General features: G+C 47.2%; 1 protein-coding gene across 2 annotated transcripts; it reads right to left on the reverse strand.

Annotated features, from left to right (window-relative positions):
* Window positions 1–866: 866 nt before the first annotated feature.
* On the reverse strand, window positions 867–17238 carry Znf518b (zinc finger protein 518B). 2 transcript variants are annotated; one of them, XM_021210762.1, is made up of 3 exons: window positions 17091–17238; window positions 14916–15210; window positions 867–7230 (listed from the first exon to the last, which is right to left on the reverse strand). In XM_021210762.1, the coding sequence occupies exon 3, from the start codon at window positions 7035–7037 to the stop codon at window positions 3786–3788; it is 3252 nt and encodes a 1083-aa protein (XP_021066421.1). In that variant the 5' UTR covers window positions 7038–7230; window positions 14916–15210; window positions 17091–17238; the 3' UTR covers window positions 867–3785. The 2 variants fall into 2 exon arrangements, with proteins under 2 accessions (XP_021066421.1, XP_029401067.1); XM_029545207.1 differs by lacking the exon at window positions 14916–15210 and having other exon boundaries at window positions 17091–17177.
* Between the last annotated feature and the right edge of the window lie 3587 nt (window positions 17239–20825).

Genomic DNA, 20825 nt, shown 5'->3' on the forward strand with positions numbered 1-20825 from the left:
ATGGTATCCATTTAAGATGGAAACAATGTGAGACAACTTTTTGTTAAACACCTCAGTGTTTTGGCAAGGTTGCTTTTGGCTATAGTTGTAATTTTTAACATCAAAATTGAAATATGGAAACATACCGGATTCCTAAATTATACAAAAACATACTAATCTAAGCATACTGAAAACACCGAAGAATTTTAAAAGCAGTCATAATTGCCATTACATGTTCTTATTATTGATTGGTGGTTTGTGTTGTATTTCTATTGTGACAGTGCTGTGGTCAGTAAAATCGAACGTTCCAGGCATGCCACCTCATCCTAAAATGTCTGAACTGGGCACCATCAAAGGGAACAATTGAATAGAAGAACCCTCCAGAAGATGACAGCTCATTCCTATTAGGTAATGAATTTGTTAGAAAATTTGTTGCATGGAACTCATTTTTTCCCCTTCACTTGGCCAATGTTTACCTCAAGCTCGGTTCTCCCAAGGGCAAGGGAGCAATGAGATTACCAACACTTTGAAAATAGCAAGGCCCTCCTTCCCAGTTTTATGTGGTATCAAGTACAGGGCTGCTGATGTGGACCAATAGTAGCAGTGTTACCACGGCCTCAGGGAAGCTGCCTGACAGATCTTTCTCACCTCAAATCCCCCTCCTTGAGAGGCCACAGAGGCCAATGGGCTTGGTAAGAAATCACTCTTTTGTGAAGTGAAGCCAAACAGAAGGGCTGTGCGGGTTCAAATCAGGGTTTGCATTTCTGGCAAAGGTGTCTCATACCCTGGAAGAAGTCAATGCCTGTACTGTGGGCAACACCACCCTCACATGCAAGACTTTGCGCTCTGAAGCCACCCCATTTAATGTCCAAAATGAGAGAGCAGTGAAGATCTTAAAAGTTGCTTTATTTAAACAAAACGGATGCCAACTTTTCTATCTATATACAAACTTTTCAGAACCAGAGCGGCAGACACACAAACTGTTCACACGGGAACTGTAATGCTTGACATGATAAGACAAAGTTTTGTTTTCTGCTCATAAAGACATTCACAGATTCAAAAGTCATCCTGAAGGCTGAGCAACACCGTACCTTCATCTTCCCGGTGGCTTATGTAAATTCTAAAGAATGGGGGATGGAACTTTGGAGGGTCAATACATCGTGTTTAGTTTAATGTCAACTGTGTGTGACCTATGATGGGGGCTCACAAGATGTTTTGGGCTAGAGATAAAATTTTGAATAAAATATAATCTACTGAGAGGATGCTTAAAAGATAGAGGACTACTATTATTATTATTTTAACTCTACTTGCCTATATCATAAATATAAGAAGATCCTTTCATTTCTGGTCCTCCAAAGTAAGAAAAACTAGATTAAAAAATAAGTTTAAAATAATTTGGTAAGTACTATCAACAAAATTTAATGACTAGAGATCCTTCAATGTCAAGGTAAGATTATGGAAGGAAGTATCCCATTTCTGTCCTCCCTCCAACCCACTAGAAATGGAGTCCTTACACACGCTTACCTACATGATAAACTTGTCTAAAACTCTGTTGGAGAAGTCAGTCACTTTCTCCTTTCCCATGCTAAGGGCTTCCAGGAGCCCTCCGAGTTCCTCAACAAGGACTGTAGTTATGAAAATCTCCCCAAAATTCGCTACATACTCTGCTCACTAACCCCAGCTCCATACAAGTCCTAGCTATTTTAGATAATACTTGGAAACAGCAGCTATTGCAGCAGAATGTAAGGATTCTGTTGACACTGATCTGTGGCAGCTCTTGGTCTAGTCATTGGGGGTGGGGTGGGGTGGGGAGCTGTGCGGCAGTGAGGGAAAAGAGTGGATCCCACAGCCCCTCCTGCCACATGAGATTCAAGTTTGAGCTGGAGGGTTACCAGGCTGCACCACAGGTCAGACTTGAGACTGCTTGGCATCACATGGCCACAGAGCAGCAAGTAGGACGAAATGCCGCAATACAGTGACCCACAGGGGCTGGCTACTCCCGGTTGCTCATGGGAATCAGGTCCCACCAGTTACTGTGCTTTCATTTTCTAAAAATGAGATGAAACCATTGTAAAAATGTTCTTTCAAAATAAATTATTTCTAGAATATAAAAAGCTTTATATTTCCCCAGTTCATGTATCATTATAAAATAGGAAATCAGAAAATTAGCTGTTGCAATTTGCATATGGTAAAAAATATTTATATGTGTACACATATATACACATATATAAAAATGCAACTTTTAAATTAAAATTATCAATTAACAAAACGATCAGGTACAGAACTGTACCCAAGAAAAGCCAAGTATGTATAATGAAAACGAGCTTAAAAGGAGTATCCCAACTGTGAGAGGATAAACTAAGACTTGCCACGTGAAAAGGCAAAGTCTGGAAGTCTGATTACCCAGAGATTAGAAGTCACTGGTACCATTTTCAGATCTAACCTCCCTCTGTTCCCCTCACAGCATCCATCACTAAGTCCCCCCAAGGATGTACACTCTCAAGGTCACTGGCTGGTCACTGGTTAGTGCCCTTGGCCTGAGCTGCTCTTGCCCAGGAAGCCATGTAGGAGATAAACTTTCTCCTAATGTGCAAAGGTGCCTTGTAGATTGCTGAGTCTTAACACCTCTTGGTGGAGGGGCAGTCCTCCCAAAATGTAAGCAAGAGAGGAACATCTGTGGCTGAGCTAGGAGCAGCCTGTTCCTATGACTGAAAACAGGGGTAGTGTTCCTAGAGCCTCCACAGACAATTGTGGTTCTCTTTCCATGTTGTTGACTCCTGCAGTTGCTAGTGTTCATGAGGAAAAATGTGCATGGAGAGTAGGCTCTTCCCCAGGAAGGCCTGCTCGGGAACAGGCAGAAGGAGAACCGATCTGGCCTGGGGAGCAGCCCTATGATCCCATGCTCAAGACTGGGCTGGGACACTCTCAGGTTTTGGATTGAGTCCCCAGGTGAAGAGCCAGTCACAGCAGACCCTACACAGCCTGCTTTCAAGTCCACCTGGAATGGCACCATTGAGGCTAATGTGTTTTTTAATGAATCTGCTCCTTCACATTTTAAAATGGCCATTTACGTTTGGTGGAGTATTAGATGCAAAGAACAGAGTTAATTTTATATATTTTTTTCCTTCTTTATCCAAAACAAAACCAAAAAACCAATTATGTATCCCCTACCCAACTATTATCAACCAATTATATTTTAAAAGCAAGCAAAAGCTAAATACTGAAAATCTGTCTTTTCTTCTCCTAAAAACTGTTGCTGATACACGCTCAATGAAAGCAAAGCTCATGGCTCTGCGGAGCACAGCTAGTCCTCACAGTGGGAGGGGCCAAGTACAGCTCTCTAACCAGATTTAAGATGACCCATCAAGTAGAAAAATGTAATTTCTATTATGTAGCAACTATTCTGCAAGAGTAAAGCAAGATCAAAGTGGATGTGTGAACCAGGACAGGCTTAACCCTTCGGCAGCATTTATCCAAAAATTGTGCCAATCATAAACCTGCCCCTCTAAACGGATTATGAAAGATGTGTCTACTCAGAAAAATAAGAACTAAGCAAGAAAGGCCTCAGATCCCACTGAAAACCTGTGGAGAACATTACATCCTTTCAATCAAAACCAGTAGAATTTCAGGGCCTCCCCCCTTTCCCTGGTCCAGCCACAGAGCTCAGGTAAGGAAGGGTTCTTACCCTTCCTATGGTGACATTAAGGAATAAGCAACTCCCTTTCTTCTACTGCATCAAAGGTCTAGGGTGTGACCCTAAGCCATGAAAACTAGAAGAAAATCAAATTCCAAAGACCAAGTTTCACTCATTTGCCCTTTGAAGAGAGGACATCCCAGTCTCTGGTGGCCTCTATCAAATGCCTCTGGCCGTGACTCATCCACTCTTCCTGGTCTTCGTAGAGCCTCCCACAGAACCAGCACTTAAAGACACACTGGGCAGGGTCGTCCGGCAACGAGCCCACCACCTGGTAGTTGTTTTTATGAACCTTCTTCAGTTTCATTTTCAACATCATCTGTCTCTTCATGTGGTTAGTTTCTGTCACATTCTGGTAGGTCAGTCGCATATGGTACCTCCGGACACTCAGCTGACACCTAGTCCTCTCAGACAGGACAACCTTGAGGACGTTGCCTTTGTACTTGTTGATTACCTTCATCACATTGGTCACTTCGGGGGAGTCAACGTCAGGATGGTTTAACACGATGACAGGCTGGTTCCGACGGGGACATTTAATCAACTGATCTGGTTTGGCAGCTATGAGTCGCAGCTGCCTTGCCACCTGAAAAAAGGAGGGGTCTTTGAAATAGCGGCTGGGATTGGCCTGCATCTTGTTCTTCTTCTTGGCTGAGTTCACTTGCTTGGTTTTATTCTTGGTTACAGTTAGGTTTCTAGAAATTGGCCTTCCTTGTCTGATGGAGTCACAGCTTCCTGGTGCTGTGCTGTACACAGGGACCATTTTCTTAGCAGTGGCACTGCAGATTGGGTCCTCTTTTCTAGGTTTGGGCCGAAGAGATGTCTCTAGACCTGGGGACATGTCTGCCGGTCCACTTCTGCATGTCAAGGGCTGGGTGCCTGAGCCTGTCTGTTTCATAGGGCAGAATGGAAGTGTTCCTGCTAACTGGGCTTCGCTGCAAGGTATGCTAACAGGTGTGTCACAGGTGGCCTCTATGATGTGAGCATCTTCAGAAGAGTTAAGGACCCTCAACACAGCCCCTTTGGGGATCAGCACTGGAGTAGCAACAGGAGTCTTTCTGGTCACTCTGTTTTCCATTTTCCCATCATTAGCACTGACAAACTGGGGACAGATTTGCTGTGGAACAAGCTGTCGGCTGCCAGTAAGACTGTCCTCATTTGGAGGTTTTTGGAGAGGACCCACAGAAGGGCCAGGGGTAGGGCCAGGGCCAGAGCCAGTAAGGGACACACTCATTTCTTGAATAGCCTTGGGAGTTGCTTTTGAAGTCAGCTTTGGTGCCTGACCCATGGAACGCCGCTGAGCACTATTGGCAGACAAAGAGGTAGGCTTGCCACAAGACTCAATCAACTGCGCTATCTTTCTGCGCAGCAGTTCAATGGACTTTATTTTGGTGGTTGAACTATTCCACTTAATGCCCTCTGGCACATTTTCAGATCCAGAGCTCAGCGAAAACACTGATGAGATGATTGGGCCTTCAAACGTGTTACCCGCTGTTTCAGAAGTCTTGGGCTGCACGGGCTGGTCCCCAGGCTGGTGGGACCTCGGTTTATCTTCCCCAGTTATGTTTATGTGTAAATACTCTTTTTTCTGCCCAGAGGAAACCTGGCCTGCATTTCCCACTGCCTTGCCTTCCATCTGCTTGTCTTCCAGCTTCCTATCAGAGGAAACTACTGTTTCAGGACGACTAATCCTATTCCTCGCTTCTAAGTCATTCTCACCTATAGGCAGTAAGCCCTTCTCTCCAGAGAAGGGAACCTTTGAAGGCAATGAGGCAAGCGGCAGGAGCTGCTGGGAGTCACTGAGCGCCCCTCTTCTGTCTTCAGCGAAAGCAACAGCTGCTTTACTCAGGAAATGGCTCACTGTGGTTCCAGGACCATAGGAAACACTATTTTGTACAGAGGCTGGAGAATGACTTTTCATGGCAGCAGAAGGAAGGGCTCTAGGTGGACACAAACTGTGAGATTTCTGTAACTCTTTGATTGTATCGGGACCGAGGAAAGAGTCTTGGTGATTGTGTACACCAGAATTGGGCATGAAAAAATTACAAGACTTCACCCATTTCACATTTTTAAGCTGTTTCTGAACCAAAGAGTGCAGACGATCCAGGCCCACAAAGTCTCCAGCATTCCCTTCCACGGCTAGTGACCTTGATGCTTCTGTAGAAAGCATTTTTTTCTGTCCCCCTGCGCCCTTCTCGGTACTCAGACACTCGGAAGTGCCTCCGTCTCCTCGGCTCGTTTCAAGACGGGCATTCTCTTCCAATGGAAACAGTTTAAGCACAAGCTGCTGAGCGCCATTGACAACCTTCACGTCCATCAACTGGGCCAGACAGTTGGTGGGGACCACCAGCTCTGAGGGCGCCATAACAGTCAGTGGCACCCCTGGCTGCACAGGTTCCTTTGAGGGGGACAGCACTTCCACCTCAACATTCTTGTTCCCTAACAGGCTCACCTCCCTGGGCTCAGACAGGGTCACTTTGTTGGGAATGCACACTACATCTTTTTGGTACTTCTTTAGCTCAGGTAATAACATCATGTTGTGGGTCTTGTCTTTGTTTGCATGGAGAGAGAACCGAGATAGCTGGTCCGACAACTTGTTTTGGAAGGCAGCCCTGGGACTGGGGGCCTTTGAGAGTTCCATGCTCTGCTTTGAGATGCTGGTTCTCTTGGGCTCCAGCTTGGCCACAGTTTTGAATGGCCGCTTGGCCCCAGCCCGCTCGTGGACCCTCCTCCTGTGCTTGACAATGTAGTCATTGCGAATAGCACCATAGTCGCAGTACTCACACCGGTAAGGGAAGATGCCTGTGTGCTTCACCAGATGCCTCTGGAACTCCCCTTTCGTGTATGAGATGTAGCTGCAGTGGGAACAGATGAACTTGATCTCCTCGTGCTGCAGTGTGTGCTTCCGGTATTGCAGCGGGTCCTTTGTAGAGAAGCGACATTTATCACAGTAGTATTTGCCTGGCTTGAAGTTCCTAACCTTAAATTTATTTACAGGACTTGAGATGGTTTCTGCCTCATTTCTGACATGCACAGCACCAGCGTTGTTGTTCACAAAATGCATCTGGGTAGGCACTGCTCGAAGGCTGCACTTAAAGCAGACATAAGTATCTTGGCTCTGCCCAGGGCCTTTCCTCAAGTCTTGAGTGGGGATCTTGTGAACACTTTTGCACTGTACACAAGTAGCAATAGTCACTGTGGCAGCCTCTGCCTCTGAACCTTGATACAATAGGGTCTGAGCTTCCTGTCTCTCCGTCCGAGTTGCTCTATTAGGTTGTTTGGGGGACATGGTCAAGGAACTGGGTCCCCCATTCACTTGTGTGGTATAGAGTTGTTCTCCAATATCCTTCATCTCCCTTATCTGCATATGCACATAGCCACCTGAAATTCAGAAAGATGTCACTTGATGAAACCTTCTGCAGGCATCCTTCCACATCCAGTGACTGGTGGAGCAGCAGGCACTTTGTGGTGAATACTTAATAATCAATCACGTTTTGTGTCCTTTCACAGAAATATGTGAGCCACAATATGAATGTTTTCAATTCTGTTTCCAGGCAACACTACAGGGGGAAAAAAAAAGACATAAGGAATGATTAGTACAGAGGCTCGAGGGTTAGCTAAGCTACCACCATTTCCACCGTGTCGTAATGACTCAGTGGACAGAGAATCCCCACAGACACTAAACTACTTCGCTGCAGCAATGCAAATATAGCCATGCTGACAAGCCTAAACTGAAAACATTCTCTGGCCCAGGTGCTTAGGTATCACCTCTCTAGACCAACCATGAGCCTGAGCTACCTAGAGGAAGGACATGAACGTGAGCTCGGGATTGCCTTTGACAAGGGAATGTTTTGTTTAATTGATGTGAGTACATTCTAGCAACTTCATAGGTGGCTTCATATAAGCCTTGAAAAACATAAGGACATGCCAACTTAGTTTTCATGTGTGAATTACCAAGTGGTGGAGCCAGGGCTTACAGCTGGCCATTCGCATGGGCACCTTCCTTATGCCAACCCATGCACTCACACACCCACTTTGCTTCCACAAGTGAAGCCAACACCATCGACTCAAACATAGTGATTTCTGTATCATCTTCAGGGGCCTCCACTGAGTGCTAGGTGCTCTGTCTGAGCTGGAGGGCAGTGATCAAGAGATGGCTCAATAAGTAAATACACTTGGTACCAACACTGTCAGCCAGGTAGGAGAGAAGCCACTCCTGAAAGCTGTTCCTTGACTGCCACACATGTTCTGTGGCATGGGTACACATGCAATGAATTTAAGAATGCTCTAAAACATGGGCAAATTACTGTCATCCACTTATGAAGCCCACATTTGGGAGAGTGGTTCATTTGTTTAGTTGTTAAATGTCAGCTTAAAAAAAAAAAAAAAACACCTAAAACTGATAAAGAAGTATCAAAAAGATAAAGTAAAGAGGACAGAAGAGTTCATGCGAGGAGGCTATGGGGCTGGGTGGAGGGAGGACACCCAGACCTGTGCTAGCCAGGAACTGAGCTCTATGGGAGTCCAGAAAAAAGGATGTGTGCAGAGAGAAGGCAAGATCTGTAAGAAGTGGGACTGAGGCACTTGGAGAATCAGCTGAGGTGGGGGTTGTAGACTGGTCAGAATGGGACACAGGACAATGTCCTGTATATGTGACAGAGAGCTGAGAGAGAGACCGGATCAATGGAATGATAGGCTCTGATTTATACCCCAACAACAGCACCCAGCTGATCTGGGAGGACTAGAGCGTATCGGCGGGCTCTGATGCTTTGGATTAGAACAGGTGAAGGAGAAACACGTAGAACAAGTAAGCCCTTCCATTCTCATGCACTTACTATACAGTGGTTGAGAGTATATGATGTACAGACACTTTTCTCAGAAGATACAAACTAGGAGCCCAACAACATTTGCTTGGAGTCTACTGGAAGCTGGCCTTTCACGATCTCAACAAACAAACAAACAAACAAACATATCTGGCATCATCTGAGCAATTTCCCCCATGTTTTCATCCAGCAATGAGGACCAAGGACACTTCATGCAGTCACAGAGCTGCAAAGATGATTGTCTCCAAAGGGCAGGAAGCACGCACTCAAGGGTTTGGTGATGGGCAGGAAAGTGAGGGAGAACTGGCCGCTCCTTCTGTCTCAGGATGGTCAAGCCAAGAGCTCCACAAAGCCAGTCTGAAAGGTCAGCTCAGGGCAGGCACAGGCCTCTCTGCTGCACATTTAGATGTGGTATAAAACCCTTTAAAGGCAGCTTTGAAAACCACTGGAGACCCTACACTTAAGGACAAGCTGTGACTTCACCTGCAGTCCTCTTTTTCCTGTCCAGCTCTGGTGAATAATGGTTACCTTCACCCAAAGCAACTACCAGCAAGTAGCCAAGTCCTGACGCCACACGCAGCACCACTGAGACCAAGGCCTTGGGGGCTGTAAGTGCTATCCGACCTCTCCAAGTTCAAGCATATACACATGTCAGAGGACCGTGGCTTGTACAGGACACGTAAATCCCCTAACTCGCAGCGGAGACCAGCCTTCCTACTCCACTAGATCCTGGTGTAGATGGAAAGAGGCCTTTCAGGGGCATCAGGAGGGGAAGCAGACATACTGTTTACGTCCCGTCCCAGATCTCTAAACTGGCACATGTGATAGGAGACAGGGTGACCCCTAGAACTCCTGCCACACACAAAGTGACCTCGAGCAGTGACCTATGTGCATATGTTTGCTCATCTATAGGATAAATGCCTTGATTATGCTTCTCAGCCTGAGGCTGCTTGTCTCTGAAGTAAGACTTTATAATTTAAGAACACAAGTATCTTCAACATTTTTTCCCCAGCAATTTCATGCAGATGCCATTTACTGCAAGTAGGGCCTGGACAACCACAGGGCCATAGGATGCAGAGGCTGACGTCAGCATAGAGCTCATGTCCAGTGGTCCCGAAGCTTGGAGGAACCTAAGAGCCATGCAAACAGACATTCCAGAGACATATTCCCTCTCAGCACAGAGGGAGCATCAATTAAGGCACCTGGTAACCCTGACAAAAAGCCTACAGGCAGCTGAAATCTAGCTTCTGGACCCATTGAAGTCCTTTAAACACTGGCTACTCTAAGCCCTCCCCACCATCCTTCCCTCTTCAGGCAGAATTATGTGTTCACTCTCAACGATTCACCCTGAAATAAAAATGAAGATGCCTCCCAGTAACTCCCCTTCCACTCTGACTTGCAGGTAAATGGAGGACTCAGTCTTGGGCCCAGCTAGTAACCCACACAGCCTTTCTCATGCCAGGCAGTTCTTGGTTCTCAGTTCTGTCCTGAAGATCTGCACCCCATCACCATGGCAATGGCTGCTCTTATCTACCAGCCTCCTAGCCTTATAACTTGGGTAGCAGTGGTGATGGTGGTGCACTAATTTAAGTGCTTGCCCTGCACCGCTTGTTTATCAATGGCTTCAATGCATCACCTCATTACACGAACATTAACTATAAGTAGTTACCAAAGACCCCCCCACACACCCCCGCCAAGCTCCCTTCAGGTTTTCATATCTACACAGCTTCAAAGATTCAAGAAGGAAAACACTTTTACGGTGTTCTTGGCCAGGTCCCTTCACATCTTGGGAGGCTCTCAATCCTTAGATTTAGCCAGCAGGGTCATGACCATCGGTAAGAAGCAGAGCGCACCCTGAAGCAGTGTTCCTAGATAATCAGGCCAGTTCCGAGTGTTTGAGGAACAAGAGGGTCCTGTGATACCATCTCTGCAAAACCATCTAAGCGGTTACATATGCTCCCTATACTTCCAAGGGGGTTACAACCCACTGAAACCTGATACTATACTAAGTGAAATACAAATTCCACACGCTTGCCGACAGCACAGCACAACAGAGCCCATTTCCCACTAAGAATGCTTACATTAGCTAGCACACAGCTAGACAGTGTACATAAAATAACTAAGTGATTTCATTTTTAATATAGTTCATGGTGCAGTACTGATGGCTTGCACTTGTGACAGCATGGCTGACCACGAGCTCCAGGTCACAGCTGCCACCTGACATCACAAGAATGCGGTGCTGCATATGGCCAGCTTGATAAAATATCAAGAAACAAACCCAGAAGTATGATTCCTGATGACTGTACCCCACATGTACACTGTCATGAAGTCAGAGTCCTAGGGGGAGCAGTAAGTTGGAGACAACTTGTATTTTAAACTAAGAATTTTTGAGAACAGACATGAACCTGTCAGCACCCATCCTTGCAGAGAGAAGCCAGACATCTAGGCTATAAACCATTTCAGTGTCTTCTACACTTTTAGACTGTCTTCAGTATACTATTGCTGCTTCCCCTCTCACAGTGGAAAAGAGGGGGGTTTCTTTAAAGTCTTAGCTGGCTTTTGCAACTTGTGCGGCTGGGTGCCAGACAGCACACAGGTCCAGTGTTAATACTCCAAGGGAAAGGGCGGTGGCGGCAGCAGTGGCTGTGAAGCAGCAGCATGGAAAATGGACATGGGGACACTTCTCAGGTACAGCCCACCTGAATGAGAGCATCGACACTTGCACACACGTCCTTTGTGTGGTTCACACACAGCTGCCTATGAAGTTGAATCCTTTCGGCAAGTTACTGTCAATGGACTGAGGGCCAAGGATGACATAAGACGCTGCAGACAGAGGGCTATCCATGGATGCACTTAACACCAAGGTCACCCAACATATCAGTGGCAAAGTTCACCAACCTCCAGTCACAGCTCTTAGGGCAAGACCCTCTTTCTTTCTTTCTTTCTTTCTTTCTTTCTTTCNTTTCTTTCTTTCTTTCTTTCTTTCTTTCTTTCTTTCTTTCTTCCTTCCTTCCTTCCTTCCTTCCTTCCTTCCTTCCTTCCTTCCTTCCTTCCTTCCATTCTTTCTGATAACTCAGAAGGGCTCAGTACTATTAACTTAATGGCCCAGAAGGAGATCCATTTAACTTTGCCTGTTTTCCATAATCAATGACTTAGCAGCATATAAAGATCTCTTTAACAATAGAATTATCTATAGCAAAAGCCAAAGCCAACTGTCATGTACCACCACATAGGAATAGTTCTGTGTGCCACACCCTCACGCCCGGGGCACTGAGGTAGGGATGGGAGTGTACTTGCATGCCCTATGTGTGAGGGTTTTATGTTTGTTTGTTTGTTTTGTGTTTTAATTTTTAATTTCAAACTCACTTGTATTGATTTCTTACATACTTATTGTAAAATCACAAGGGGAAAAATTTAACTTGAAGATCCAGTTCACAGATGCTCAAAGCTAGTCAGGGACAGGAAAGTTTGTATTCATTATTAAGAAGGAAGCATACGGCTTCCAAATGCTTATTAGTGTTCAACAGGTCAGAAACGGCCAAGTGTGTAAGGCCAGCTCTCACACTATCATTCTAGAAACAATGCAGGATTTTAAATGGCAGTGCCAACATTTGCTGGTGTGTAACCTGGGACACACTGCTTGCTCCTTGGCCTACAGCACAGGGTTGGCGAGTAAGGGCAACCACCACAATGCCAGTGGAAGGTATCAGGAAAGCAGTTGGTTCACCAGGTCTCATTCGATGTTACTTTACATTCTTTTTTTTTTGGTTTTTCAAGACAGGGTTTCTCTGTATAGCCCTGGCTATCCTCGAATTCAGAAATCCACCTGCCTCTACCTCCCGAGTGCTGGGATTAAAGGTGTGCGCTACCACGCCCAGCTACTTTACATTCTTAACAAAGGAAATATGCAAAGTGTAGGTTTCTCAGCTGCCAGGTCATGGCTCTTTCTAGAACATAGCTGAGTCTCCCTCTACATTTAAACACTGTTTGGTTGTACAGTCAAGACCTACCCAGGTAGAAACTACTTGCCAGCCTCAGCGGTAACGGGGCAGTAGTTAGTTACCTTGGGAGAAAAGACACTGCTGGACACACACACTACCCTAGGCTTTATGTGTCAGCTACTCAACCAGGCTACCTTTCCCTGCCCTCTTTTACGGAGGCATAGTCACTCCATGCAACAGGTCTGCAGCCAATGTCTCCTCTACACGTCAATGAGGAAAGAAGGTGGCTGGACACTGTGTCACACCCATGGCTGAACATGACAGATGACTGGCTCTATCTTTTTTGACTGGGAAGCAAAAATCAAACAGCTTTTTGAAGGCATTCTGGTCCAGGTCTCCTCCCTTTGCTGTGGCTCTGCCCACACCCATTACATGGGGGGTAGGGATTTTGCTTCTGAACCCAAGAAAAACAAAGGAATCTGCTGGAAGCTTAACTCTTCAGTCGTTATTGGCTGGGTCCTTTGGCAAGTGATTCAGCTCTCTTCACTGCCAGGCAAGGGACAGTGTGCATGCTGCTCACAAGCTATATCTACTCATTCCTTCTGTTTAGGACTTATCCCCCCTGCCCCTCCATTTGAGCCTATAGTGGCTAGTGGCCTGTCGCTAAGACTGGATGGGGAAGATGCCAGCATTAGACTTTCAAACAGCATATCATCTTCTGGACCTTTAAATAAAACGGCCACCTTGCCAAGTGCTTCAATGACTACAAATCAGAACTGAGCAGATGGGAAAGCAGGCCTGAACAGGTAGTGTCAATCATTTAGTGGGCTCTTCATGCCCAACCACCTTGCGCTAAGGAATGATTAAGGATGATTGTCACCTTGATGACAAGAAGCATGTCCATATGCCACTGATAAAACGCATTGCCCCCAGGGTTTCACTGTGTTCTGAAAGCAGGTGTATTGCGGGGGCAACACAACAGAGGCTGTGGCAATCTATCTGACTGTCTGCTCTCTCAGGGACTACAATTTAAGAGTGCAGAGCACAGGACCTTGGGAAACCACAGACAAGGTAGCCTTTGGCTTGCTAGCTATCTAGCCGTGTGATTTTAGACTTTTAACCTAACTTAGTAGTAGTCAAAAAGGACAACTGACCACATGGATGATGTGAGGATGAATGAAAAGAAAATCTAAATGCAAGTAACAGAGAGCCCAGGAAATGACAACATCTTGTAAAGACTTCTTCAAGTGTAAGGGTCCAGTAAAGCTCCGCCAAGAAGCGCAACGCACACTGAAAGGGTCACACACAGAGGACAGACACTATGAGCTCCCACAGTTGATGGTGGAAAGTGGCTCTGCAGAGAACATCGGTGAACTCTACACCAGAAGACAAAGGAATTTTATGGGCCACTTTTCCCAGTTGTTTATGAAAAAAGAAAGAGTAAGACTAAGGCTGGAGTCCTTCAAGTTCAAGGCTTGTGATTTAAGTGTGAAAATTAAGATCAATAACGAGCAAATGTGCTTATGAGCATTAGAAAGGACACACGAGTGTATGTGTGCACATGTGTGCCCATGTGCACACAGACACAAAAATACAACCAAGGGGTATTACAAACAGTATGTACAAACTTCAGATTTGAAACATTCAAAGGGCTCCAAGGTCTCTGAAGATATCTAGTATGAACACAAGTTTGTATTTCCCTTATTCCCTTTTTGCCCTCAAAGAAAAGCCTCCAACATTTCTAGAATAGTTTAATAAAAGAGAAGCAATCTTTCCTTCTACAACAGGGAACATTGGCCTTGACTGTATTAAGAGAAATATGGTGTGGATAAGCCCACAATGTATAAAGGAAGTTATTTAGGGGCTTTGAAAAAGGCTGCTGCTTGGGTCCCATTTCTCACAGACTGGGGTCTCACTGAGGTGGTGGCAGGGCAGAATCCATACATAAGTCTACAAGGCTTCAAAAATGATTCTTACATGTGACTCGGGTTGGGAACCACCTGAATTGTAGGAAAGTGGAGGGATTGCAAGAAAAACTGTCACTCTGTAGACCTCACACTGGAGATGGGGCAGGCCACTGCCTTTAGAGTAGTGAGGTGTCTAAACATGTTAAAATCAAGGCCTTGCCACTGACCTGTAGCACAACCTTAGGAATACCAAGGTCTTTGAGAGATAGACATCTCAGCAATCAGAATGTCCCCGCTCTCCTGCCACAGTGTCTGGGCATGGCTAAGTGTAAACAGCACAGACAAGAACTGTGCTAGGCCACCCCGGGATGGGTTGCTGTCCCTAAGGAGTCTAAGTGGAGCCAGAAGTAAATGGGTAAATTCAATGTGGATCCTGTTATCAGGAAGCCGACCGGGCGCTCTCAATTGCTGGCCAACAGCCGATGCTGCAGCACCTTGGCCTTAGTCATGAAGGCTGCCCGTAGGAGCAAGCTAATATGGTCCTAGACATGCTTTGAAACAAAACTTCAATTACCTGCTTCTTTTAAAACGAAGGGCCTGGAGATGGCATGTGGCTTTTCTAGGTCACACTGAGGTGGAAATTGGTGGCAGGCAGCGTCCAGCTAAAACTCCCATTTGTGAGCTGAGGTCACAGCCAGGGTTCCTGGCCTCTTGGGCACTGCTCTTCCAGCCCCAGAAGTCAAGAGTGTGGCAAGTCTCTGTGGCTCTTCCTTTCCTTTCAGGCCTTGTTAGCCACCGAGGACAAGTCTCAGGACTTCAGGCCGTGGTGTGGACATCTATGCTCAGAAGCCAGGACTGTGCCAACAGGCCTGCAACAGAGTCAGACACTTGGGTGTAAGTCTGGGATCTGCAAGATGTGGTCTCTTGGATACATTTATTGAAGAAAAGGCAAAATAAACCAACCTTCTAAACGCTTCTCAATGGCAGCCAGTCTAAGCTTAAAAAGGAGGGGTTCCTGGGAATCTAACTGAAATGGAGGGCTTCCTTGCTGAAGTGGGGCACATGACTGATTCAGAATCCTTCCCAGGTTACCCTGTACCTCCTGCTCCCACCCGTGAAGGGACAGTCTGGATTAGATCATCTCCAGCCACTTCTCTGCAGGCGGCTGGGTTGGCAGGGGAAGCAACAGCATGCCATGGAGATCAAAGGCACTTTAGGAACAATCAAGGCAGGGAGAATCCTCACTGGGAAGGACCCCACTTACCAAGGTATCAGCTGACTTGGTCATGAAAAGCCGGCCATTGCATTGACTCAGAGGATACAGGAGTGCCTGAGGAAAATGGCAGCCCTCGCAGTGACAATTATGAACCTGCCCTTTGTTCTGCCTCCTCTTGCACAAACACTGCCCCAGACCCTCTTACTTAATGTCAGATAGACAAGAAAATATAGCTTTCTGTAAGTGGGCTGAAAATTAATGACTGCCATCTGAGAGGAAGCCAGGAGAGAGGACAAAGCGTCCCTTTACTCTTCAACAGCCACCATCATAACAGGGCCGGATACATTAGATGTCCCTGTCAGGGCTAACATAACAGATCCGAGAGAAAAACATATTTTAAATAAATGCATGCCTTTGATAAGGATAATGCCTGCAATTTAAAAGGCTGAATATTGGCACTCCAAGCATATAAATACTTCTGGGCTTCCAGAATCCTTGGGAAGGGCATACTCTCCGGTACAGTCCTGGACTGGGCTTAACTTTGTATGTGTGACTTAGAGGGACTGAGACACCTTCCCAAGCTAGCTGGCTACTCTTCTGAAGTAAGTGTTGCAAGCTACTGGTGCTCAGGGACTCTTCTTCGAAGGTGATTTCAACTCTAAACTTATGGTGTAATGTTTTAAGACCTCAAACACAACATTGAGTTTGGGTTGGTAGGCTATTTTTCAACAGGACAACGTGCTTTATGGTTCACTTTTAAAAATTGATAAATATTGTGGGTATCCTATATTTTTTAATAGCAGAAGTAATTTAATGGGGGTAGGTCAAATACTCAACACACAAGAGGAGTTTGATGTTTCCGATCTTTTGGTTTTCCCTTTTCGGGTCATAAACTTTGTTTTGGTTCTTTCTCCTTTTCTGCACCCTTTCCCTAGCCTTAATCTGCACCCAATCTCTTAACTCCAGGCAACAGGGTCAAACTGAAAGGCTACGATGGAGCTGTCCCGCAAAAGGTGACATCAAGACTCATCCCACCCAGAATCAGGTCTTCTGTGGACAGGCCCACCCCGACACCCGCTCCAAAGACAATGCCAGCGTGGTCCTCAAGTTTATTGTTGGCGCGCTCGCAGGGATGCACGCTCTCCCCGGCGAGGCCAGGGCGCCTTCGGGCGCTGAGCGAGGTGCGAGTGCGAGAGCCGCACCGTCGCGTCCCCTCAGGGCGGGTCGGTCACAGATGGGGTGTCTTCCAAACGCTGAAAGCCAAAGCCGCGTCAAGCCGGCCTCGGAGGCCGAGAGGCTTTAAAAATGGCCTCCTGACGACACTTCCTGCTCGGGACCAAGGCATCATTTAAAAAGCCGGCTCAACCGCCCGGCGCGACGAGTCGCCGGGCTGAGCCGGCGCTGCACAAAGGCCGCAGGGTGGGCCGTGGGTCTCCGACCCGATCTGCCTAGCCCGGAGGCGCGCACGCGGAACCGTGGAGCCACGCCCGGCCGCGCCCGCCCAGGTCCCTACCGCCCCGCACCACCACTCACCCGGACGCCGCGGCACCGCACGGTCCCAGATCCCAGCGGACGGACAGGCGTCTAGACCGCCGGCTACCGCCCGCAGACCGCCGCCGCCGCGCCCGCTGTAGGTCCCTACCCGGGGGGGCGGAGTCGGGCCGGAGGCGCGCGTGCGCAATGCGGCGCGACTGCAGCGGAGAGGCGGGAGCCTGAGGTTGCCCCTACACTGCCCCTGGGCTGTGGGCTCTGAGCTTGGGGGCGATCGCACCCACTGGGTGCAGTGTTTGCATCGCTCCGTCCTGCACGCTCTGCAGCTTCCTCTGCAAAGAACTGAGTGCGCTTCTCTTTGGATTCAATGGAATATCCATGGGCGCCTGGCCCTCCTTGGGTCCTGCGGAGGGTGGATTTGGTGCTTGCCCTCAAGGAGCTTGAAGTTCTACAGTAAGTAAGCGAAGCGACAACAAAGGGGCTCAAGGCTTCAGCCATCACAGCTTCTTGGGGCGCCCTAGTGAAGGAGATGGGCCTGCAGCCCTAGATTTGGATACAGCTAGCTGCTGGCTTAGGCATAGAAGCTTCGACGAAGTCATTTCTCAAGCTAAGGAAGATCATATTTGAAGTCTAAGGCCTCATCTCGTGCACGTTGTGACAGGCAGCAGGGAAAGGGTTGATGGAGAGACAGTCAGATGCTATGAGCTCATTTAGTGTATGGGAGTTTGTGTCTACCTCCTACGGTTCAATGTCTGCAGGTAAATGGTCGTTTTTCACATTAGGTTCATACCTACAGTCTACTGGATAAAAAGACAGTCCTAAAATAGTCCCTCTCTGAGGGAAGAAGAGAATCATATGGCCAGTGGGCTCACAATAAGTGACTTTGATGCTGCTTCCCACAAAAATAAAACTGCCCCTCAGCAAGGACAGATGGTTGCATGGGAGCAGCGTCACTGTGAAGAGCAGATCCTTCATGGACAATAGGCAGACGTTTCCTTCAAAGCTCTGCAAAAGAAGCCAAGACTGGACTCCAGTTCCTTCCTCTGGGTAGCAAAGATCAGCGCCTAGATATCAGTTGTATGCTGGGAAGAGACAGCAGGCTTTGGCAAAATCCAACCCGGAGGAGTGGAGTTTGGGAAGAAGAGGTAGTCACAATGCCAGCTGCTGAGCAAACCCCCAGCCCCTGAAAGAGCAGGTACCAGGCATAGAAAGTCTGGGCAGAGAGATTCTTTGCCTTGCTCTGTGAGACAGTGCCTTTGACCACACCCTGATAAGCTATCTTCTTGTTTTAGGGTTTTACTGCTGTGAACAGACACAAGGCAACTCTTATAAGAACAACATTTAATTGGGGCTGGCTTACAGGCTCAGAGGTTCAGTCCATTATCATCAAGATGGGAACATGGCAGCATCCAGGCAGGCATGGCGCAGGAGGAGCTGAGAGTTCTACATCTTCATCTGAAGGCTACTAGCAGAATACTGACTTCCAGGGTGGGAGTCTAAAGCCCACACCCGTAGTGACACACCTACTCCAACGAGGCCACAAGCCCAAATAGTGCCACTCCCTGAGCCAAGCATATTCAAAACGTGACACTACCAATTCATCTTTTCTCTTTCTCCTGCTAAGTAAACTAAAGGATGAACTCTCTGGGAACAAAAACAAATAGGTTCAAAGTTCAGAGTCTCCCTCAATCCCTCAAGAGCAGGCTAATGATGACACATTGGGAATGTGTCCTGGTCATGCCTGAGAACTTCTAGTGACACAAGGAACCCACTCAGGAAAGTCGGTTATACATGGGAGAACCCGAAGTCTAAGTGCTAGAGAGCTTTTAGCTCAAAGTGTGGTGTCTCCTTTCCATCCCCACCCATACATCACAGTCCCACCTTCAGTCACAGAACTGACAGAAGGTTGCTTTTGGATTGTCTGGAAGCTTCTGTGGAGATAGAGCTACTATTGGCCTGCTCCCTAGCCTACTGGAATCCTGGTTTCTCATGCAAAATTCAGGCCATAGTAGGACCTCCCCCATAGGCAGCTGTCTGTGTTCCACAAGATCGGCTAGGCCAGAGGTTCTCAACCTGTGGGTAACGACCACTTTGGGGATTCCCATATCAGATATTTACATCACAATTCATAACAGAAGTAGCAAAATTGCAGTTATAAAATAATTTTATGCCGGGCGTGGTGGCGCATGCCTTTAATCCCAGCACTGGGGAGGCAGAGGCAGGCAGATTTCTGAGTTCAAGGCCAGTCTGGTCTACAGTGTGAGTTCCAGGACAGCCAGGGCTATACAGAGAAACCCTGTCTCGAAAAACCAAAATAATAATAATAATAATAATAATAATAATTTTATGGTTGGAGATTACCACAACATGATTAAAAGGGTCTTAAAAGGTATTAAAGGGTCACAGTGTTAGGAAGGTTGAGCACCACTGGTCTAGACTGTCAACAGTCCCTGGCTGTTGAGAAGGCACTGATAGCTCTCACAGTTCTCAGAATCCCCAGTGTGGTGAGGTAAAGTGGTTTGCAGAGAAGGGATGTTTGCAGCCTGGGGAAGGGCCAGGCAGGGATATAGACTAGGATTCACGAAACCACGCAGGTTTCAGTGTTGCTCCTCCAGGGTCTTTGGATGGTGAGCAGGAAAGAGTTCATCAGACATTCTAAACTGCACCCTTCGGATGCTGCCTTTCTCAGCCTCTCCCCCCACCCTCCAGAATTCTTCGCCCAAGGGTTTGTTGTTGTTGTTGTTGTTGTTCCAGATCTCTTCTGAGGTGGACTGAATTATGCTCCACAGAAAGATGCGGAAGCCCTCTCTCATGGTCCCTGGGAATGTGGCCTTATTGGGAAATAGTCTTTATTCAGGAAACCACATTAGAAGGAGGTCATTAGGATGGGCCTTTGACCAATATGGCAGGTGTCCTTGGCAGAAGACAAGAGGAATGAGATGCCAGGAAAGGTATCCATACACAGAAGACAGCATTGAAAACAGGCAGAGGCTGGTTGACTGGTTACGGAGTCCGTCAAACCGGCAGTGGTGATAAGCTGCAAAAGCCGAAAGGATCCACTTTTCTTTAAAGTTTTGGAGAGAGCATGGCCCTGCTGATAGCTTGACGGGATCAGACTTGTTTTGCTTTCGACAAGGACTCTCTCTATGTAGCCCTAGCTAGCCTGGAATTCAATGTGTAGACCAGGCTGGCCTCCGATTCAGAGGAACCCCACTGTGCCTCTGCCTCTCAAGTGCTGGGATTAGAGGCAAAGGCCACCACGCCCTCCAGCTACTAACCTCCAGAAAGGCTAATCAGATTTCTATCACTCCTCTACATCCAGAAACTAGGAGCCTTCCTGTTGTAAACTGTCCCAGCTATAGGAGAGCTGTGAATGAGCCAGTCTTTGGATGTTAAGAGGTGAGAACTGCAGCCAGAGGAGGTTGGCTGACATTTCCTTTGGGCAGGGTTGTGGCTGCACAAACCTGTACGGTAATGGTCTTTGCCAAGGGTAAAGGAAACTGGGTAGTCGGATTGGAAAGAGTGCAAAGTAGGACGGGTGTCCCCGGGGCTGCGAACGGCTTCTGAACGAGGATTTCGGGTGGTCTGCAGATGAAAAGAGACCTGAGCAGCAGCGGGAGGAGCATACGCACAGGCTCTGAAAGGGGGGACAGGAGTTGTGGATGTTTTGGGAAGAGAAGGAAGAACAGTATGGATTTAGCTCTTGCAGGCCCTTGAAAGCTATGCCAAGGAGTTCTTTGAACTATGCCAAGAACACATGGTTGAGAGGACATCCAT

Source organism: Mus pahari, chromosome 13 (genome assembly GCF_900095145.1).
Source record: "Mus pahari chromosome 13, PAHARI_EIJ_v1.1, whole genome shotgun sequence".
Taxonomy (NCBI): domain Eukaryota; kingdom Metazoa; phylum Chordata; class Mammalia; order Rodentia; family Muridae; genus Mus; species Mus pahari.